This window comes from Barbus barbus (assembly GCF_936440315.1).
Source record: "Barbus barbus genome assembly, chromosome: 18".
Taxonomy (NCBI): Eukaryota; Metazoa; Chordata; class Actinopteri; order Cypriniformes; family Cyprinidae; genus Barbus; species Barbus barbus.
Genome location: NC_136746.1, coordinates 4,597,785 through 4,622,286, shown reverse-complemented (window position 1 = coordinate 4,622,286; position 24,502 = coordinate 4,597,785). Strand labels below are relative to the sequence as shown.

General features: G+C 41.0%; 1 protein-coding gene across 1 annotated transcript in view; it reads left to right on the top strand.

The window, feature by feature from the left end:
- LOC306884243 (1-acyl-sn-glycerol-3-phosphate acyltransferase epsilon-like) overlaps positions 1–24,502 on the top strand; it is a 69,460-nt gene that overhangs the window by 19,375 nt on the left and 25,583 nt on the right. Inside the window, exon 5 of the mRNA XM_079439975.1 lies at positions 23,398–23,488. Within this exon, the coding sequence (XP_079296101.1) occupies positions 23,398–23,488 (91 nt within the window). The remainder of the gene's footprint in view (positions 1–23,397; positions 23,489–24,502) is intronic.

The window sequence follows — 24,502 nt, the reverse complement described above, 5'->3', positions numbered from 1 at the left end:
GTGGAGCTCTGGTGTACTCCATGCCCAAGACGGTTAAGGCAGTGCTGGAAAATAATGGTGGCCACACAAAATATTGACACTTTGGGCTCAATTTGGGCATTTTCACTTAGAGGTGTACTCACTTTTGTGGCCAGCAGTTTAGACATTACTGGCTGTGTGTTGAGTTATTTTGAGGGGACCGCAAATTTGTTATACAAGCTGTACACTCAATACTTTACATTGTAGCAAAGTGTCATTTCTTCAGTGTTGTCACATGAAAAGATATAATAAAATATTTACAAAAATGTGAGGGGTGTACTCACTTCTGTGAGATACTGTCTATGTATGTATATATATGTGTGTGTGTGTGTGTGTGTGTATACAGTGCCGTTCATAAGTATTGGAACAGTAAAGACAAAATTGCTCTGTTGGCTGTGGAGTCAAGACATTTGCAAATATGATTAAAAGATGAATGTGAGACAAATCTACAGAATGTCACATTTTATTATTAGCCGTTTCAACACATACGTTTTACCAAATAAAAAGACCAGCACTTTGAGTTCATCCCACTCATTGATGTGAGCATAAGTATTGGGACAGTTGAACATAAGGCAGATATAAAAGATTAAAAGCTATTATTTAGTTGCAGATCCCTTGCGCACAATCACAGCAGTGCGTCTGTGACCCATAGACATCACCACACTCTTGGTCTCATCCTTTTAAATACTTTTCCCAGCCTTTAATGCAGCCAATTCAAATTGTTGTTTGTTTTGGGGAGTTTCTGCCTTTACTCTCCTTTTTCATGTTCAATCGGATTTAAATCTGGAGATTGACTTAGGCAATCTAAGACTTTCCATTTCTTTGCCCTTATAAATTCCTTGACTGAACTGGCAGGGTGTTTTGGGTCATTGTCCTGATGCAATATGAAGCACTTCCCAATGAATCTGGTGGCATTTTCTTGAATATTGGTAGGTGAGATTGTTTTGTACCCTTCCAATTTCATTCTGCTACTGTCATCGTACATTAAGTCATCAGTAAAGTTGAGAGAGCCTGTTCCAGAGACAGCCATGCATGCCCCTGCCATGACAACACCTCCACCATGCTTTACAGATGAGGCTGTATGCTTGGGATCATTTGCAGTTCCCTTTTTTTCTCCACATTTTTGCTTTCCCATCACTTAGATAAAGGTTCATCTTTGTCTCATCGGTCCATAAGCACAGTTCCAAAACTCTTCTGCTCACCTTTCAGAAGACTACGGAGAGTAGTCCGGACTGCTGAGCGAATCATTGGTACAACCCTCCCCACTCTCCAAGAGCTGTACTTATCCAGAGTGAGCAAAAGGGCTGGTAAAATCACTCTGGAGTCTGGACCCCTCACATCCAGCACACTCCCTCTCTGAACTGCTGCCGTCTGGTCGACGTTACAGAGCTCTGAGCACCAGAACGACCAGACATAGGAACAGTTTCTAACCTCAGGCCATCCATCTCATGAACACTCAACAATAAACGTGGAACACGCATCTATAATGCACTATCTATTCACCACACTCACTTATTTTATTTCCCATTTCTAATTTCCACATACTTGACCTGTACATGCATAGTTGTCTATATTATATATTGTGTTTTTGCTGCTTTGTAATAATAATAATTCATTACATTTATAAGGCGCTTTTCTAGGCACTCAAAGCGCTTTACATAGTAAGGGGGGTATCTCCTCGTCCACCACCAGTGTGCAGCACCCACCTGGATGATGCGACGGCAGCCATATTGCGCCAGAACGCCCACCACACACCAGCTTACTGGTGGAGAGGAGACAGAATGATGAAGCCAATCAGTAGATATGGGGATGGTTAGGAGGCCATGATGGTCAGAGGCCAATGGGCAAATTTGGCCAGGATACCACCCCTACTCTTTTTCGAAGGACATCCTGGGATTTTTTATGACCACAGAGAGTCAGGACCTCGGTTTAACGTCGCATCCGAAGGACGGTGCTTTTTTACAGTATAGTGTCCCCATCACAATACTGGGGCGCTAGGACCCACCCAGACCGCAGGGTGAGCACCCCCTGCTGGCCTCACTAACACCTCTTCCAGCAGCAACCTAGTTTTCCCAGGAGGTCTCCCATCCAGGTACTGACCAGGCTCAACCCTGCTTAGCTTCAGTAGGCAACCAGTCTTAGGCTACAGGGTGATATGGCTGCTGGCTATGTACATTGTACATTGCCTATTTGGATATTTGTATATTATTCTTTTATTATCTGTGTCCTGTCCTGTTGCTGTCTTTCTGTTGCACTGTGGAGTTTCTGTCACCACAACAAATTCCTTGTATGTGTAAACATACCTGGACAATAAAGCTCATTCTGATTCTTTGTGCTTTTTTGCAAACTTGCCTTTTTACTTTTGGTGCTGGTCAGAGGTTTGCATCTTGCTGTGTAGCATCTGTAATTCTGTGTCAAAGTTTCCTGAGGACAGTAGATTGTCAGAGCATCACCCCAGCTTTCTGGAAGTTGTTGGTGATTTTTACAGACACATCTTTTAGGGTTCATTTTCACAGCTTTTATAATTTGTCTGTCATCAACTACTGTTGTTTTCTCAGCCGATCAGGTCGTTGTTGGTTGCTGGTGTCACTGGTGGTTTCCAAACTCTTGATTTCTCCATGCCCTTTGTTTTTGCTATAGCTCTGATTGACTTCCTCTTTTCTTTTAGCATCGAAATTGCTTGCTTTTCTCTCAAAGTCAGCTCCGTCATCTTCATCCTGGTTTGTGTGTCATCATCGATTGCAGGATTCAGAATACAGAAGTAATGGATATAATTGATACGACACATTCCCTGCTTTTAATATCTGAAGGATTAATGCAACAGGACACAGCTGATCACTTAGAACGTCCTGTGAGGCAACTGTTCCAATACTAATGCTCACATCAGATAGGGGAATGAAACTCTAAAAGTGGTAATCTTCTTAGCTGGTAAAACGTGTTGAAACGGCAAATAATAAAATGTGACATTCTGTAGTCTTGTCTCATATTCATCTTTTAATCATATTTGTAAATGTCTTCACTGCAAAGCCAACAGAGCAACTTTGTCTTTACCGTTCCAATACATTTGGAGGTACAGTGTATATATATATATATATATATATATATAATAAACACACACCGAGTAATGGCTGGAGAATTGCAGAAAATAGAGTCTTGGGGTCAGAAAATCTTTAAGAAAATTGTCAAACAGCACCTACATATCAGACACGACTGGAACTTCAAATGGGACTGGCTCTTATGGTCAGATGAAACAAAAAAATTAGCTTTTAGCAGGAAACATTCAAGTACCCCATGTGTACAATGAAATATACTGCTGTTCTGGACATCTTGTTTAGACACATGGCATCTTGGATTCTATCAAATACCAACAGATAAAAAATCAGTAAGTGACTGACTCTGTTAGACATCTTATAATGGGCCATGTTTGGATCGTCCAACCATACAACAATCCAAACATAAACCAAAAAAACAACACAAAAATGGGTCACTGAGCACAAAAACAAGCTTCTGCTATGGCGATGCCAGTCCTCTGAACCCTATAGAAAATGAGTGAGGTGAACTGAAGAGAAGAAACACCAACATGGAGCTGGGAATCTAAAGGATCTGGATTGATTCTGGATGAAGGAATGGTCTCTGATCTCTTGTCAGGTCAGGTGTTCTCCTTGTCAGGTCAGGTGTTCCCCTCATCAGGCATTATAGGAGAAAATTTTGAGCTGTTAAACTGGCAAATGGAGGTTTCAAAATGTATTGAATAAAAGGGTGCCATTAATTGTGGCAAATGTGTATTAGAGAAAAACATTTATTTCATAACGATGTTCTCCCCATTTTAAATTCTTATTATCCAATGAAAGGTTAGATATTTGTGAATTTAAAAAAAAAAAAGATCAAAAGGTTTAACCATGCAGATTCATTTTCACAGCCTCCTTTGATCATATTTACCAAGGGTGCCGATATTTTTGGCCATGACTGTATATATACATCCTAAACAGTCCTTTATGAAACCCTCAATGGTTTCATGCCTGTTATTTTTATGTTCCCTATCGATACTTCTCTCGTACTGCATCGATAAGTCACTATAGGAAAAAGTAATTTTTTCCTTAAACTGAAGCCTTTTTTGCTATGTAACTGCACAGCCGTTGGTTCGTGCTGTAAAGAAATGAACCAACGTCTCTGCACAGACCATCAGATTTCTTCTCCTTCAGTGACGACTTCACATTTTCGCTCTACGAGACCCAAACCCTTCACCATTGAGAAGCCTTGCAGCAGATCAAGGCCTCTCTGCTCGGCTGACTTTGCCACTCCCCACAGCCACTTCAGCGTCTGTAGCAGCTGCGGTCAGCAATTCCCTTCCGCCATCCGGTGACTACAAAAAGCTTGTTTAAAAAGAACAAATTTTACCGCCATTGTTTCAAATGCTACTGTTGCTCGTGCTGGGCTCCCCTGCACACGGCTGACGGTCACGGTGAGTGCTTTTCATACTTGAGGAAAGCCCACGCTGAACTCACAGAGACAGAATATCCTCATTGCGAGGACATAAGTCTCACCTTTCTGCACTTGCGGATAGCTTTCTTTTCAGAGTGTGCCCTCCCATTTTCTTCCTCCAAGGAGCCTGCAAGGAAAAAAGCAGCGGGGCAGAGGATCTTAGCACACTGAGATGAGCGAGCTCATGCCGGTTCATCCCCCGCATGCCTCACTCTCTCCACAAAGAGAGGCTTCTCCCGTCATCTTCTCCCACCCAGACCAGCGTCCCTCTGCGGCTGCGAGCGACCTGGTCTCATTCAGCTGGAGCGAGAATGACCACTGCCTCTGGATGAATCAGTGGCCGAGCACCTCTGCCCACCCACTGCCATCGGCTGGAAGGCGAAGGTCGCTCGCAGCCCACCCGTCCAAGCCATGCAGGACGCCTTCAGCCCTCGCTGGATGGGTTTATCCCTTGGTTGAACAGGCGGCCTCGGTGCTTCACTCCATGGCGGTCCTCCAGGGCTTTCAAACCAAACACTTCCGGCACATGGACGAGTCTGGCCCTGACCCTGCAGCATTCAAGGAGCTGCGCAGTGTGACCAACCTGGCTCTGCTCACCACCAAGACCACGGCCCAGACAATCGGTAGGTCCATGGCCAGCCTAGTGGTGCTCGAGCGACACTTGTTTTTGATTCTAACCGAGATAAAGGATGCGGATAAAGCTGCAGTCACACTAGACTTTTCATTCCATAGACTTCCATTCATAAACATGTGAATGCGTCAGACCAGAAACGCAAGCCCATGTGAAGATATTTCGCTGTGTAGCAAAGTTCAAGCTTGGTGAACTCTGGCCTGCGAACCCAGGAGAAAAACAAGTACACTTCCATAATGCACTTAAAGTGCTCTATTTTCGCGCACTAATTTTGTACTTAATATACTAAAAATTATCCTTTAGTACTTCTTAAGATAAACTTAAGATCATCTAAGTGTACTCAACTGTGCTATTTTGAGACACCATGAATATGAACTAAAATGCACTTTTAACATACTATCTTTGTATTTAAAAAATTTATTTAGCTACCACTTGTAGTACACTTGAGTGTACTAGTGTATGAAAGATGGGTTCAAGTGTACTACAAGTCAACTGACTCCCAAGTCTCCCCCTCTGGCTTGTTTGGACCCGCGGTGGAAGGTTTCGCCAAGTGCTTCACCGCTACACAGGAAGTTGTCCCAAGCGATGCAACACTTCCTCCCAAAGTGCTCCAACTCTGCAGCTGCTTCTAGTCGCCCTGAGTCTGCGCCGACTCGGCAGCCAGTGAAGCCTGCACCTCAAGCCACCCAGCCAGCTCCCAAGCCTGAGCCTTGTCGGCGTTCCCGCTCGGCCAGATGCTACCCATTTCTTAAGTGCCAAGGACCCCGGTCCAGGATAATATTGGATCCAGAGCCTCAGCCATCATCCTGATCTGCCGGACAGGAAGAAGAGGGGGCTAAGTCTCGCTGCAGCCAGACCACCCCCAAAGCTGTTTCTGTTGTGCCTCCAAACACCACGTGCAGTTCCGGGTGCTGAAGGCGATGTGTTTGTTGCAAATTCTGGACCCGTTCAAGTGCCCAAGCAGCCATCCACTGTTATAGCGGACAAAATAAAACAAACATTTTCAAAAAGAGAGCAAACTTCCTCTTCCGCCTATCACAAGTGTTGTGTCCCTGCACAGCAACCCATCACCCAAATTAATCCAACCCCTTGTCATGCGGGCCAAGGCCTGGCAGGCCATCTCCGCAGGCCATCTCCTGTCAAACTAGGTTTTGGGGATAATAAAACGAGGTTATTCTCTTCAATTCACTCGAAGACCCCCGCGTTTCAGCAGCGTGGTTCCCACCTCAGTACAGAGCAAAGACACGCACGTCCTGCGCTCAGAGGTGATGAATTTACTGGCAAAAGGTGCTGTGGAAATGGTTCCCATTTCCACAGCGGTTTTCGACTCGACACAAATGAGGGCAGTAGTCGCGCTAGAACGTGTTCTGGCCATTCTGGCTTCCTTTTAAAATCGGAACCTCTCGCTCTCTCAAAACATTTCAGAAGATGCGGGGCCTCATGGCCTCAGTGTCTCCTATGCTGCAGCTGGGCCTGCTTCATATGCAGCCAGTACTGGCTGAAACCACGTGTTCCATCCCATGCCTGGCGTCACAGACGCCTATGTATCAAGGTGGACCAGATCTGTGTAGCAGCTCTGGCCCCTTGGAAAGACTCATAGTGGATGGAACGAGGTGTGGCTCTGGGAATGGTCCGCAGAAGGAAGATTGTCTGGACAGATGCGTCCAACACGGGTTGGGGAGCTCTGTGCGACAAAAACAACTTTTGGCCCATGGACAAAAACGGAAGGAGCGCCTGCACATCAACTGCCTGAAAATGCTAGCAGTGTGTTGGGCCCTTCAGTTCTTCTTGCCAGACCTAAGGGGGCACCACGTTCTGGTCCACTCAGAGAGTATAATCGTGGTGTCCTACATAAATTGCCAGGGAGGGCTCTCCTCGAAATGCCTCTTGGAATAGGCTCCGCTCAAAGTGCATTCGCTGAGAGCACCGCATGTGGCGGGCAGATAGAACCAAGAAGCAGACATGCTGTCATGGAGCAATGTCTCCTGAGAGGAGTGGATGCTCCATCCGCAGACAGTTCAGAGAATCTGGGAGATTTTTGGCAAGGCGGAGGTCGACCTCTTCGCCTCAGAAGACAACTCTCATTGCCCAATTTATTATTTGAAGAACAGGGATGCGTTAGCCCACAACTGGCCCAACCTCCTAATTTACACCTTTCTCATGCTCAAGGTCTATGTAGCAGCTTTTCACGCTCCAATAGCTGGCCAGTCGGTGGGCAGGAACAACTTGGTGGTTCGTTTTCTGAAGGGGTCCAGGAGGCTGAACTTACTGGCATTAGCATCGGTCAAGCGAATGGGAGACTTGCAGGCACTCTCTTCGAGCCCTACCTGCTTTGAGTTTGGGCCCAGCGACTCTTAAGGTCATCCTGAAGCCAAGGCATGGTTATATACAGTTATGGCCAAAAAGATCGGCACCCTTGGTAAATATGATCAAAGAAGGCTGTGAAAATTAATCTGCATTGTTAATCCTTTTGAACTTTTAAAAAATTCACAAAAATCTAACCTTTCATTGGATAATAACAATTTAAAATGGGGGGAAATATCATTATGAAATAAATGTTTTTCTCTAATACATGCTGGCCACAGTTAACGGCACCCTTTTATTCAATACTTTTTTTAAACCTCCATTTGCCAGTTTAACAGCTCTAAATTTTCTCCTATAATGCCTGATGGGGTTAGAGAACGCCTGACAAGAGATCAGAGACTATTCCTTCATCCAGAATCACTCCAGACCCTTTAGATTCCCAGCTCCATGATGGTGCTGCTTCTCTTCAGTTCACCTCACTCATTTTCTACAGGGTTCAGGTCAGAGGACTGGAATAGCCAAAGCAGAAGCTTGGTTTTGTGCTCAGTGATCAATTTTTGTGTTGTTTTTGAGGTTTGTGTTTGGATTATTGTACGGTTGGAAGATCCAAACATGGCCCATTATAAAATTTCTAACGGAGTCAGTCACTTATTGATTTTTTTTATCTGTTGGTACTTGATAGAATCCATGATATTTGATAGAATCCACGTGCTATGTATTTAAACAAGATGTCCAGGACCTCCAGCAGAAATATAGGCCCACAACATCAAAAATACAGCAGTATATTTCATTGTACACATGGGGTACTTTTAAGTGGTGATGTAGGGGCTGTTTGACTTTTTTTTTTAAGGTTTTCAGACCGCGAGACTCAACTATTTTCTGCAATTCTCCTTGGAGAGTCTTTAGCCACTCAAACTCTCCTTCTCACCGTGCATTAGGACGATATAGACACACTTCCTCTTCCAGGCAGTTTCGTAACATTTTCTGTTGATTGGAAATTCTTAATTATTGCCCTGATGGTGGAAATGGGAATTTTCACTGCTCTAGCTCTTTTCTTAAAGCCACTTCACAAATTTGTGAAGCTCAGTTATCTTTTGCTAGACATCAGAAATATATTCTTATATATACTTGTTCCTCTGGGCCCCTTAGATGCTTAAGGCAAGTTCATAGGTCAGTCGTTCTACTACCATAGCGTGGCGTGATTGTGCTCATTCCCCATAGCTTCTTAGTGACACAGTACGAGTGAAATATTGATAGGGAACATACTCTGTTTACTAACACAACCTTGGTTCTCTGAGATACGGGAACGAGTACTGTGTTGCTGGCCTCGTGTAGCTGCACAACTCCGTTGTCGCTTCAGTCAAAGTAACCTGAGGATCCTTATATATATATATATATATATATATATATATATATATATATATATATATGTCTGCTTTTATAGCCAGATGCCCCGCCCATATTGGTGGGCTCTGGGGGGCTTTGTGGCCATAGGCTTGTGCAGCTGTGCTGCCGAGACATTGGTTTGTTTCTTTACTGCCCAAATCAACAGCCATGCAGTTACACAGAGTTATTGAAAAAGGCTTCAGTTTATTATTATTAAATCGCCAGAGCTTTGAGAACGCAGCGGAACGTGAAGGACTATAATGTGATAAGAGCTCACCATTCAGGGCTTTATAAGTAATTAGCAAGATTTTAATCTATACGATGCTCAATTGGGAGCCAAAGCAGTGTTGACAGAACTGGCTATTATGGTCATACTACCTGGTTCTAGTAAGAATTCTAGCTGCTGCATTATGGACCAGCTGGAGTTTGTTTATTAAGTACGCAGAGCAACCACCCAATAAAGCATTACAATAATCTAACCTTGAGGTCATGAACGCATGAATTAACGTTTCTGCATATGCATTGAAAGCATAGTTCATAATTTAGATATATTTTTTTTGAGATGGATAAATGCGGTTTTACAAATGCTAGAAATGTGGCTTACAAAGGAAAGATTGATTATCAAATAGCACACACAGGTTCCTTACTGATGACGAAGAATTGACAGAGCAGCCATCGAGTGGTAGACAGTGTTCTAGGTTATTAAATGCGGAGGTTTTAGTTTTTTTTTTTTTTTATATTTTTCCACACTGAATGTTTTTTTATTTCATATACAAATACATGAAATAAGTCATGGAGCAATCCAGAAAAGTAATGGATTAAAAGCCACGTGTCTCATGAGTTTATATTTCAAATTTGAAGACGATACCATGAAAAATTAGATTCCTGCAATATTTTTTCTGAAAATATTTATAATCCCCCCAGCCCCCCTGTTTGAGGAAAAATAACCACCAAATGTATTGCAGAATTATGTTAGTAATTATACATATTCCTGCATAGTTTTTCAATTATAGAATAATAGACAGAATTTTAGACATCATACAAGTGATTTATTTGAGCTCTAAAAAATACAAAAATAGTTATTTGAGTAATAAAAAGGAAGAAAAAAAATAGCTTTGTATATAGTATGTCTACTGAAGTATATATTCTGATCGCCAGACATAAAGTGATATTGGCAGAGATGGTCATCCAGTCGGTAATCACACGCTGATGTGCATCCATACAGATGATAATTAAACAGATGGGCCATATAATCAATAATAGCTGATCAATGAATCACAATGATAGCCGTCATAGAGTCGGTAATAAACACGCTGATGTGTGTCTAGACAGATTATAATGATGCAGACACGGCCACATTCCCCACACAATACACACACACACAAAATGTAGAAGAAAAAAATTGAGTTTTTTATGGAAAAGCAGATCGCTAAGTTATGCCCCGCTCAGATGACAGTTGCGTCACAGAAGCGTCATCGCTGCCTGGAGAGAGCGCCAAATTCAAATAAACTATATTCCGCTTTTCTGAGACTTTTTGTTCCGTGGATGATCTCAATCTGTTTGTAAAACTGTATTCTACAGCACCGTTTTGTTTTTTTACCACCAAGACGCTGTTTTTGAGCGTAATTTATTCCATAACGGACGCGAACAATAACTCCGGAAGAAATGAAACGTAAACAAAGGAATATTCATCCTTATTACAACGTTATTGTTTCGTTGGACTAAAAGTGCTCGCTGGGATGTTGTTCTGTGGACCCTTACCTCTCTAACTAAACTGGGATTTCAGCAGTGGACGCGTTTGTGGCTCGTTATTACAATGAATCTGGTACGTAGTGCTTTTTTTCTCTGCTTGTTTTGATGTGTAACTGCTTACACAAATGTAGCAAATACATTCCTTATAAGCTTTCCATCGGAAAACAGCGATCTGTCGTCGATGCTTGAGGCTTAGACCTTCAGAAGGATATATAGTTTGTCAAGATTAACTTTGTCCCGTTTCATTTATTCTGTTAGAAAACAATGACACACGCAAACAAAAGAGCGTTCAGTGCGACGTCGCTCTGGTGAACGGTAACAGGTTAAGGAGGAACATAATTGTGAGGATACTACCTTTTCTAGTATCTTTGACAGAAAAGGGAGATTTGAGATGGGTCTGTAATTAAAGGTCCCATGACATGCTGTTTTTTGGATGCTTTTATATAGGCCTAAGTGGTCCTGTATCTGAAGTCTCGTTCCCGAAATTCAGCCTTGGTGCAGAATTTCAGCCACTACGAGCCAGTCCCAAAATGAGCTTTCCTTAGGACGAACCATTTCTGTGTCTGTAGCTTTAAATGCTAATGATGAGGAGAGAGGCGGGGCAAGGTGGAGGGTGGGTGTGTGGCCTGAAGCTTGTGGCCACGGTACCATGAGCTAATGTTGACAGTGGATGTATCGCAATGGCTCGTAGACACGCAGTCGTTCAAGCTTTTCAGTTTGACACAGAATCTGATCCGGATGGAGAAGCACCAGATGAAGAAGTTGCAACTCAGCGGCTACAGCAGGACATCTCCGAATGGTTAGTTTAAAATATTGTGTCTGGATACGGTCAGTGTTTCCCACACATAGACTTTACCTGTGCGGACTGCAACAATATTCACCGCCCGCTGCCATCAGCTCCCATGTCTCACACACACGAGCGTGACTTTAGCACAATATTTAGTAACTTTCAGACCCTTTAGGCGGCTTTTTTCCCATAACAAACTTAGCGACTTATAAAAAAAAAAACCTTATCATTCAGTTGGAAGATGTCTCCAGTACTGCCCCGTGAGTGTGGGGTCTCTCTCCCGGCGCAGTGTCGCCTCTCGGCGTCTGTTCTGAGCAGCGAGCGGCAGAGAAGCAACGCTTTCAGTTTGCCTTAAAGCAGCAGACTCATCAATAAATCATTTAAAAAAACAGCGTTTCCAAGCACTTGTCGCTTACTGACTGTTTGGACTTTTAAATATGAACATAATTTGTCTGTTAATGCACAGTTTATTACTCAGACGCAAAACAGTGCTTCGCTCGTTTGCAAGCCATGATGTCTCTCGGTCGTCTCGCACGGTCGTAACCAATTTTCTCATGGGCAGAGAAAGGGGAGGTAACCTTTCCCCGTATGACGACATAAGGGGAAGATTCCAGATCGGGCCATCTGAGCTTTCCTTTTCTCAAAGGCGAAGCAGGATACCCAGGGCTCGGTTTACACCTATCGCCATTTCTAACCACTTGGGGACCATAGTCAGGCTAGGGGAACTCATATTAATGTTAAAAAACCTCATAAAGTGACATTTTCATGCCATGGGACCTTTAACTAGTTCTTTGGGGTCAAGTTGTGTTTTTTTTTAATGAGAGGCTTAATAACAGCCAGTTTGAATGTTTTGAGGACATATCCTAAACATCAGTGATGAATTAATAGTAGTTAGAAGTGGATCTATGATTTATGGAAGCACCTCTTTTAGTAGCTTAGATGGAATAGGGCAACGGTCGGAAACCTATGGCTCACGAGCCACACGTGGCTCTTTGACAAAAATCATGTGGCTCGTCAGATCTCTCACCCTTTACCAACAAATTATCTATTACAAAAATTAGACATCACTCGATATAAGCGATTCCTTTGTTGTAGAGCCTACATAAGCTGAATAATAATACTTTTTTTTTTTTGTACTGGGCAAAGTCCATGTTCAGTGCTGTTCGCGAGAGTCACGACAGCAAACCACTTACGTGTCTACGGTAACGTAGAGCTCCCGAACTCAGATTTGTGGCTTGTTTAGAAAAGATAGAGAAAAGAGGGTTTTTTTTAACAGCAGAAAAAGTGTAAAAGTATGTAAAAAACAAACAAAACAAAAAAATAGTGACAGTACTGAAAAATATACTTTTTTTATTTTGAAACATTTCGCCGGTTAATTTAGCTTTTTCCACGCAGCTTTCAGTGGGTGGGAATGTTAGCGTTACTAATAGAGGAACTTGAATGAATGAGACAGTAAAGAGCAGGACATTCTTGATCTTAAAAAGATAGGCAGTATTAAAAACTCAAAGCCACGAAACAACTCAGTCCACTTCTGACTGGATGTTTTCTGTGCGCAAGGTCCGAGTGAAACAGGGACAAGCATAGTAGACTTTGTCTTCGGTAGCACACCTCAAACGGTCAAAATGCCTGCACTGGTGATTATTCACACAAATACGGCAGAGAGAGAAGTTTGAAGAGAATTCATCCCCTCAGGTTGTAAATCAACTTCACAGTAAAAGCCCTTTTTGACAGATTGTTGCATATTTGTGTATTTTAGACGTCATTGAAAAAAACATAAATTTTTAAAATATATATATAAAAAAATTATTTTTTTATTTTTTTATTTTTTTTAACTTTACCTCTTTTAAAAAATACATTAACCAAAAATAAAAAAAAATTGTTCTTTGGTCAAAAAAAAGGTTCCTGACCCCTTTGAATAGGGTCTAACATACATGATGGTAACAAGTTTATACAATTCTTCCTCTCCTATAGTAGATCTATAGCGCACTATCTGATGTGATACTGTAGCTGACGGTTGCATGGTTACAATGTTATCTTTAATAGCATTGATCATGGAAGTATAGTAGTTCATAAAGTCATTGCTGTTGTGCTGTTGGGAAATGTCAATGCCTGTTGATGCTTTATTTTTCATTAAAGGGGTCATATGATGCGATTTCAAGTTTTCCTTTCTCTTTGGAGTGTTACAAGCTGTTTGTGCATAGATAAGATCCCTGAAGTTGCAAAGACTAAAGTCTCAAATCCAAAGAGATATTCTATAAAAGTTAAGACTCTGCCACACACCCCTAAAATGGCTCATTTAAACACGCCCCCACATGTCTTTGTCACAGTTTGGGGAGATTTGCAAAACACCACCCAAACGTATACGCATTGAAAGAAGGCAGAACTATTATTCTTGCTGTAGTATTGTTGTTGCTGCGGGCGCCATGTCCTGGAGACACTGTTTTGTTGTGAAAGTGAAGGTACTTTGTTTGGGCTTCTAAAAGAGGACACAACTAGAAATCGATGGTTAAGTTGTATTTACAACACTGTTCCAGAACAGTTCAACCCAAATATAAGAGTGTTTGCACTGTGCAGTGCATTTTACAGAGGACTATTTCCTGAACCTGGAAGAGTAGCCTAAAATGCTGGCTTGCACAAAGGCTGTTTCTATAACGTGGGGCAATTCCAACTTTGCAAGGACAGTCTGACTCGCAGCCTGTAAGTACGTTTCAGCTACTGACGATTAAAAAATTTTTTTGAGCTGTGTAATGTTTACGCAGTGCGATGCAACGCGACTCGTAAAAAGACTGTATAAGTCATTATAAATAGTAATTATTTTATTTATTTATTTATTTAGTCATTTAGCAGACGCTTTTATCCAAAGCGACTTACAAATGAGGACATAAGAAGCAATCAAAACCAACAAAAGAGCAACAACGTGCAAGTGCTATTACAAGTTTCAGTTAGCCTAACGCAGTACAGATAAATATTATTATTATTAATTTATTTTTATTTTTTTATAAAAAGACAGATAAAATAAAATTAGACTAGAGAGTGCTAGAGTTAGAGGGTCAAGTAAAGATGGAACAGATGAGTTTTTAGCCGTTTCTTGAAGATAGTTAAGGATTCGGCTACTCTGATTGAATTGGGCAGGTCATTCCACCAGATGGGAACAGTTAATGAAAAAGTCAGTGAAAGTGTTTTTGTGTGTCTTTGGGATGGTACAATAATGCGTCGTTCACTAGAACGCAAGCTTCTAGAGGGCATATAAGTCTGAATTAATGAATTTAGGTAAAGGGGTGCAGAGCCAGTGGTGGTTCTGTAGGCAAACATTAATGCCTTGAATTTAATGCGAGCAGCTATTGGTAGCCAGTGCAAATTGATGAACAGAGGCGTGACGTGCGTTCTTTTCGGCTCATTAAAGATTAATCTTGCAGCGGCATTTTGGATTAACTGTAGAGGTTTAATAGAATTAGCTGGAAGACCTGCCAAGAGAGCATTGCAATAGTCAAGTCTGGACAGAACAAGAGCCTGAACAAGGACTTGTGTTGCATGTTCCGAGAGAAAAGGCCTGATCTTCTTAACCTGTTAACCTTCGCCCCCATTTGGGGCCTCGCAGATGAAAATAACCTACCTAAATTAAAATGGTAACAGTTCCTGACAAAGTGTGCTTACACAAACAAATTAGGTATCTTTGGAAAGAAGACACTCTGGGCTTTACTATCTATCAGAGTTGATAATGCTCAAAAAGATAAAAAGTTATAGACACTGACGTGCCTTGAAAAATATTTTTCCACACTGAATGTTTTTTTATTTCATATACAAATACATGAAATAAGTCCTGGAGCAATCCAGAAAAGTAATGGATCGAAAGCCACATGTCTCATGAGTTCATATTTCAAATTTGAAGAAGATACCATGAAAAATGAGATTCCTGCAATATTTTTTCTGAAACTATTTATAGTCCCCCCACCCCCCTGTCTGAGGAAAAATAACCACCAAATGGATTGCAGAATTATACAAGCTATTTTAGTCATTATACATGTTCCTGCATAGTTTTTCAACTATAAAATAATAGACAGATTTATTTGAGCACAAAAAAATGCAAAAATAATTATTTGAGTAATAAAAAACGAAAACAAATAGAAAAAAAATGCTAAGTATATAGTATGTATACTGAAGTATTCTGATTGCCAGACATGAAGTGATATTGCCAGACATGGTCATAGAGTCAGTAATCACACGCTGATGTGCTTCCATTCAGATGATAATCATACAGATGGGCCATATAATCAATGATAGCTGATCAATGAATCACAATGATAGCCATCATAGAGTTGGTAATAAACACGCTGATGTCCGTCCATACATATTATAATCATGCAGATACAGCCACATTCCCCACACAATACACACACACACATATAAAAAATGTAGAAGAAAAAAAAAACAGTTTTTTTATGTAAAAAGCAGATCGCTAAGTTACGCCCCGCTCAGATGACAGCGTCATAGCCTGCGTCACGGCTGGCAGGAGGGAGCGCCAAATTCAAATAATCTATATTCCGCTTTTCTGAGACTTTTTTTCCGTGGACGGTCTCATTCTGTTTGTAAAACTGTATTTTTTTTCATTATTTGTATTTTATTTACAACACAGTATAATCAATACATACATAATGAAGGTCAGACACATTATTGTGCACACTGATCTAACCACAGAGATTTTAACAGATTTTCAGTCATTCCTGCAACAGATTGGACAAAATGGCGCCGCTGTGTTCGGACGCCGTTCGGGCCGCTCCTCTGAGATTTTGCTTTAACTTACTTTTTTACTTACTTTTACTTTCTCTTTTTACACATTTTACATCTGTAACGCCCAGTGAGAACTTCTCTGTTTTTCGGACGGACAGAACAGCAGAGGCCGGTAAATCCAGGGGTGGAGGAGTGTGTTTCATGATTAACAAGAAATGGTGTGATCCCAGGAATATTTCCATTCTGTCGCGTTCCTGCTCGCCTCATCTGGAACATCTTTCCATTACTTGCCGCCCATTTTATCTGCCCCGGGAGTTTTCATCGATCATTGTTACTGCTGTGTACATACCACCACCGGCGGACACCGGCTTGGCTTTGTCTAAACTTCACGATGTGCTCATGTGTTGTACATCAACAAACATCCTGACGCTGCCTTCATCATCGCGGGGGACTTTAACAAAGCCAACCTCAAGCAGGTCATGCCAAACTTTCATCAACATGTATCCTGTCCAACTAGAGGACCAAACACACTGGATCATTGCTACACTCAGTTCAAGGATGCCTACAAAGCCCGCTCACTACCGGCTTTTGGCAAATCGGACCATGCCGCCATTTTTCTAACACCGGGATACAAACAAAGGCTCGTTCAGGAACCTCCGGTGCAGAGAGTAGTGACGCGCTGGTCCTCCCACTCAGAGGCTATGCTGCTGGCGGCTCTTGATGACGTCGACTGGGACATGTTCCGGGCGAGTTCTTCTGACGTCAGCGAGTTCACGGATGTAGCATTGAGCTTTGTAAACACGCTAACCGAGCAAGCTACAGAAACAATAACGATAAGGACATTCTCCAACCAGAAATCGTGGGTGGACAGATCAATCCGTGCTGCGGTTAACACACGCACTGCCGCTTACAATGAGGCTCTTCTGACCGGGAATATGAGCGAGTACAAAGCATCGTGCTATGCTCTCCGACGCGCAGTAAGAGCCACTAAACACAGATACAGAGAGAGAATTGAGTCTCATTTCCAGCTCAATGACTCTCGACGGATGTGGCAGGGACTGAGGACCATCTGTGCCTTTGGAAACAAATCCTCCGCGGAGGTGAGAGCAGATCCGTTGCTGGCCGACAAGTTAAACACCTCCTTCGGCCGCTTCGATGGCAATGGCGGCGGCGCGTCTCTGCCGTCCAGCGCGTCAGGAAGCAGCAGGCAGAGCAGCGACGATCCTGTAATCACCGTGTCAGAGGATGAGGTTCGGAGGGCGCTAAAGAAAGTGAACGTCAGGAAAGCAGCCGGACCTGATGGGATAACCGGCCGTGTTCTGAGGTCCTGCGCCGATCAGCTCGCTGGTTTGTTCACTTCCATCTTTAATGAGTCCCTTGCTACCGCCGTGGTTCCCACCGCATTTAAAAAATCCATCATTATCCCTGTGCCAAAGAACAATAAACCCTCTTGCCTGAATGACTATCGCCCTGTTGCCCTCACATCTATAGTCATGAAGGTTTTTGAGAGACTTGTAAAGAGCCACATCTGCTCCTCCATCCCTGATACTTTGGACCCTCTTCAGTTTGCCTATCGCCCAAACAGATCTACGGACGATGCCATCTCTCACGTCCTCCACTCTTCCCTCACACTTGGACAGCAACAGTGGGAATTATGTAAGGCTGCTATTCATTGATTATAGCTCAGCTTTCAACTCTATAGTCCCCATCAAGCTGGCTTCTAAACTCACAAACCTCGGCCTAAACTCCTCACACTGTGACTGGATTCAAGACTTCCTCACCGGCAGACCTCAAGTGGTGAAAGTTGGCCAGTTCACCTCAAACTCCATCACCCTCAATGTAGGAGCCCCACAGGGCTGTGTCCTGAGTCCCCTGCTCTACTCTCTCTACACGAATGACTGCGTGTCCTCTCACAGCTCCACATCTATTGTCAAATTCGCTGATGATACTGTGGTTCTGGGCCTCATCTCCAACAACGATGAGACCGCATACTTGGACGAGGTAGAGAGACTCACATCATGGTGCCAGGACAACTGTCTCTCTCTGAATGTGAGCAAAACTAAAGAGCTGATCATGGACTTTAGGAAGAGACAGCAGCAGTCCTACACTCCTCTTATGATCAGTGGGACCCCTGTGGAGAGGGTGAGTAACTTCAAGTACCTCGGTGTAAACATCTCCGAGAACCTGACTTGGACTACACGCATCCAAACACAGGTTAAGAAAGCCAGGCAAAGACTGTACCATCTGCGACAGCTGAGGAAATTCATGGTCTCACCAGCAATCCTGAAAACTTTCTATTCAGGGACCATAGAAAGTGTACTGACTCAGTGCATCTCAGTGTGGTATGGAAACAGCTCCAATCAGGACTGCAAAGCACTACAGAGAGTTGTGCGCTTAGCTGAGCGCATCTCAGGGTCTGCTCTCCCCTCTCTGCAGGACATCTACCTCAAACGCTGCAAAAATAGAGCTGTTAAAATAATCAAGGACTCAAATCACCCTGGTAACCGTCTATTCACTTTGCTTCATCTGGTAAGCGCTTCCGTAGCCTGATGGCAAAAACTGCGAGACTTAGGAGGAGCTTCTTCCCCCAGGCCATCAGGCTCCTAAACTATAACTCTGTGTCATAACATCACATGACTCCATGTATATACCACTATATCAATAGCTATTCATAATTTTTCTCTACCTCATATTGCTGCTATTTAAATACCCTGGACAACTTTTTGCACATTCCTCTTATTACTATTTAAGTCAACAACATACTGACCTGCACATTTATATTTATATTTTTTTATCTTTTATTTTATTCCTCTTATTTTTTCTACTTTTCTTTTTCTTAATATTTGTATTCTATATAATTGCACTGTCCTTGGCAATTATATAGAATACAAATGACCTACATTTCACTGCTGGTTATACCCTGTATAATTGTGTATGTGACAAATAAAAATCTTGAATCCTGAACAGATTCTGTTCAACAAGTGAAACAAGTAAATCATACCTGATATTTACTTGTTTTAAGTGTTTCTGCTTCTTTCCATGGATTCAAGAAGAAAAAAAACAATCAGTAGTCAAGGATCTTGTTTTACCATAGAATATCAGTGTAGTTGAACATGATGTAGGTGCAGCACTCTCAGAGAAAAACAGTTTGAAGAAAGTCTTCAGGATTCGTCTGTGGTTCAGGTACCTGATTCAATAAAATACAAACAACCAAAAAAAAAAATAAACATTTGTGAGCACGTTAATATCAGGAGCATCTTTATGTATATATAATATAGGTTTTATAGACTCTCACGTTTTGCACTATCGTAAACAAAAAAATAAATTTTATATCTGAGAAACTAATTATTATTGTTTAGAACGTTATTAAAATCTATTTTTTAACAGAGTAGGCTATTAATCATAAACATGTTCTAAACATACTTAGACACGTAGCATTCATCATGTTACAGTGTACACTCTTATTACTTTTATTGTTTTATATAGAGCATGAAAACATCGCCGTAAGAAATTTAAATACAATGAATTGCCTAAACATTGTAGTCGATTTCAAACATTGTAGTCTGGAATTACAGTTTGGGAAAAACCCAACTATGATTTTGTAGTCATATAGCCTAGTATGTATGATTTTATAGTAGCCTATGATATGATTCTGTAGCCATAGACTCACTCATGCTTTGTACTATAAAAGGATGTACTTTGTACTATAAAAAATTATATTTTATATCTGTGAAACTAATTATTATTGTTTAGCATGCTATTAAATCTATTTGTGAACAGAGTAGTAATAAAAAACATGGTCTAAAAATTCTTAGATGGTAGCATCATGTTGTCGTTTGGGAAAAACCCAAATAAACGTGTTCAAGTTTGTCACAATAACACATTAACTAATGCAAAAAAAATAAACTTTACTTACTCATCTGATCGATCTCCTCTTCTGGATGAAATATTGTTCCTCTTTTGAGGGGAAATCCAGCCTTTACTCATTGCGTTTTGGGTGACCTCAGTAGCCGCGATGGACGACCTCCTGACTCTTTGTTTGTGTTGGGCGTCTCCGTGAGCACGCGGCTCATTTGGTTATTTACATATGAACGGCGAGGGGGCGGGATTGCATTAGAAATAATGAGTTAGACGGGAAAGTCTGAACACTGTTTTGGTTTCATACAAATTACTTTATCACAGAATATTTGTTTTCGATAATACTTATTAATTTAAAAGTAGACACTTCAATCTTTCAATAGAGATAACTCCCATGTCTCTGTGTTGAGTATTCGCCGAGTTACAGTTAATTTTTCATGGTTCAAACAGCAGTTCGCAGAGACGGAGAAGACAAAGAGCGCACCCAGTTTTTCTTTTTTTCCCGAAACCACAAAGTTTTGATGTAATCGTAAGTGTACACAAAAAAAGTAAACACTTCACAGTTTCGATTCATGTATAACACTTATTTGTGTGACCAAAATCAACAGAGTATTTTTAGTGTCTTTTTTGCACTGATAAGAAAAAAAATGAGCTTGTCTCGCCGGCGAGACAGCGGACCCCAGAGGGTTTTAAACCGCATAAACTCATTGCATTACACCAAATACACAAAATAATAATAATAATGTTCTTTTTAGCAACATCATATGACCCCTTTAATTTAGCCACTCTATTGAATAAATACCTGGGGTTATGTTTGTTTTCTTCTAAAAGAGATGAAAAGTAGTCAGATCTAGCAGTTTTTAATGTTTTTCTGTAGGATAAGTAGGTTCTGGTCGTCCCAAACGTCTTCCATTTAAGGATTATGGAGGCCACTGTGCTCTTAGGAACCTTAAGTGCAGCAGAATTTTTTTTTGTAACCTTGGCCAGATCTGTGCCTTGCCACAATCCTGTCTCTGAGCTCTTCAAGCAGTTCCTTTGACCTCATGATTCTCATTTGCTCTGACATGCACTGTGAGCTGTAAGGTCTTATATAGACAGGTGTGTGCCTTTCCTAATCAAGTCCAATCAGTATAATCAAACACAGCTGGACTCAAATGAAAGTGTAGAACCATCTCAAGCATGATCAGAAGAAATGGACAGCACCTTAGTTAAATATATGAGTGTCACAGCAAAGGGTCTGAATACTTAGGCCAATGTGATATTTCAGTTTTTCTTTTTTTAATAAATCTGCAAAAATGTCAACAATTCTGTGTTTTTCTGTCAATATGGGGTGCTGTGTGTACATTAATGAGGAAAAAAAATTAACTTTTAATTATTTTAGCAAATGGCTGCAATATAACAAAGAGTGAAAAATTTAAGGGGGTCTGAATACTTTCCGTACCCACTGTACATGTGTCAAGCGGTGCAAATAACAATAGCAGGAGAAGAAGCCATTACTCGCCATGATTGTTGAATGATTCCAACTTACCACTGTTATTTGAACTTGTGAAAAACAGAGCGGGGGGAAAGAAACTGAGCAAGGTCAAAAAAGAAAATGGAAAGTTAGTAAACGCGAATGGCTAGCTAACTGGCTAACGGCAAGCTAACGTGCTGCACGCACTGTTTTAGATTAAAACCAAACGATCAAATTAGTCAGATTAGTTTGATAGATAATATCAGAAATATGGTGGGAATTAAGTTATATTTTATCACTTTAAATGGGTCATATGATGTTGCTAAAAAGAACATTTATTTTGTGTATTTGGTGTAATGCAATGTTTATGTGGTTTAAGGTTAAAAACAACTTATTTTCAACATACTGTATATTATTGTTGCTCCTCTATGCTCTGCCTTTCTGAAATGCGTCAAGTTTTACAAAGCACATCGTTCTGAGAAACGAGGTGTGCTCTGATTGGCCAGCTATCCAGTGCATTGTGATTGGCCGAATACCTCAAGCGTATGATGGAAATGTTACGCCCCTTACCGTATTGTGATGGAGTGTGCCGGCACTACGAGACAAAAACAATAAAACCCATTATAAACGAGACATTTGTTGCATCCAGTGGGGACATAATTACTGGTTATAATGACTTATACTGTCTTTTTATTGTTGTGTTGCATCGCGCCACGTAAACATTACCATGCATTTGTGATTGGGGAAGTGACAAACAAGTGCTACTCAACACTGCACAAAACCCGCGTTTGAATAGTCAGTGGCAAATTCTTTAAATACGAAAGCATACTTACAGGCTATGACTGACTGTCCTTGCAAAGTTGGAATTACCCCACTTTATAGAAACAGCCTTTGTGGACAGCTGGCATTGTAGCCTACTCTCCCAGGTTCAGGAAATAGTCCTCTGTAAAATCAGCTGCACACACTCTGATATTTGGGTTGAACTGTTCTGGAACAGTGTTGTAAGTACAGCTTAACCACTGATTTATAGTTGTGTCCTCTTTTGGAAGCCCAAACAAAGTAGTTTCGCTTTCAAACATAGCAAAATGAAACTCCAGGACATGGCGCCGGCGGCAGCAACAATATTACAGCGAGAATAAAAATCACACCCTCTTTCTTTGCGTATACGTTTGAACGGTGTTATGCAAATCTTCCCACAAAGTGACGTAGACGTAGAGACGTTTAAATCAGCCGCTTTAGGAGGGCTTGGATCATTCAAAGCAATTCTATCATCTTTTATTCAGTTACAGTGATAGCAGGATGCTTTTGTCCATATTAGGGATTTACTGGAGCGTCATGAGTTCCATTACTTCAGTGATGCATATGTGGATTTTCTGTGTGAGGGCACCCTCAGGTGTCCAGTATGAGTGAAACAGACATTACATGTGTTTATAGCACTTAATAATGGCCAATCCGTAAAAATAATATTTCTCTCTAATGAAATTTGAAGTAAACACATGATAATTCTTTTTTTGTATTTGATACATTTAAATGAACTGTTGTGTATTTGAGTTTAATAGTTTTTATTATTATTATTATTATAATTTTGGTATTAAAAAAAACAACAAAAAAACACCTTACTTGTCCAGACATTAAACATTAATAAACCTTCTCCAGATGCTATAAAGGTGCTCTCTGCTTATCTCTGTGCCTGTATGTAATTTATTTTGGGCTGAAAGTTGATTTCCCCAGACACTATTTGAGCTATCCAGCTGTAATGTCCCTATCATACTGTGATATGGAGTTAAGCCCTTTCTCTTTCATCAGCAAGAGGGATAAGAGGATTCTGTGTCGCTCCTCATATTTGATATTCCCAAGTTTTGTATTGTCACTCCATGACAGAACTGAGAAATACCTACCTTAGAAGCTATCACTGTCCCAGGACTGTGGTAGACTTATTTACTAACATTAGTACGTGCTGCAGATTTATGACTCTTCAACTGTTTGTTTTCTGTACAGATGTATCTTGTCATCTTTCCAGAGGGAACCCGCTACAACCCTGATCTCCAGAAAGTTATCAATGACAGTCAGGCTTTTGCTGCTAAAGAAGGTATTGTTTTCCCTCTATAAAGCCACCCTTCAGCTCTGTACTTATTGTTGTTGTTGTTATTATTATTATACAGATCTGTCCATATTGTGTCATACATCTGAGTGCAACAGGTTATTGGAGAAAAGGGCTGGGAGTTTTCTATTTGGTCAGATAAATGTCAGATAAATGCAAGCTTGCAGGAGCAGACTATTGGAGATATCTCTGCATATGTCACCAGATAGAAGTCATTTCACAAGAAGATCCTGTTATGACATTTTAAATATGCGTTTGCAAGGTCAAAAAAAATTTACGTAAGTAATACGAATTTAGAAAATCGAGTGAATTTTCATTTAATGTATACTTTAAAGGAATTATTCACCAAAAAAATTAAAATCAGTCATTTAACATTGTTTCTTTATTTATGATGTTGTTCAGTGATAATCAGTCATTATACAGTATGACTTGGAATATAGCAAACAAGACTAGTGATAGACCGATATTGATTTTTTATTTTTTATATTTTTTTGTAACCGATACGATACCAATTATTTTGCATGTTTATGTGCCCGATAATCGATATGCAGAACCAATATTTATTTACTGTTATACTTCTGTTTTTGACACCGTGATTACAGCACCACTGAACTGAACAAACCATTTTATTTATAACGATCACTCCCTCCTTGCATAGAAAACAAAACAAATCTTATTTATACACCAAAAATAGAGGGGTCTGAAAGTGCAAAAAAAGAAGACAGGCAAGGACTGCACATTTCACCACCTCCACTTTGCAAATCGTCTGTTGAGACTCTCCAGCATCTCCAGTCTCATTGTTTTAATCCCATGAGAGGAGGGACCTTGGCTGCTGAGCAATATCTTCAGAACTTTGACAGAAGGGATTATGCGTGATGTTGAACTTTCGTAGTGTCTCATCTCAAAAGTGACCTCTTACACTGGAGAAAGGTTGTCAATAAGATTACTGACAATATTCCACTGCTCAGCACTCAGGCTAGTGAATCCACCATGCTAACTGGC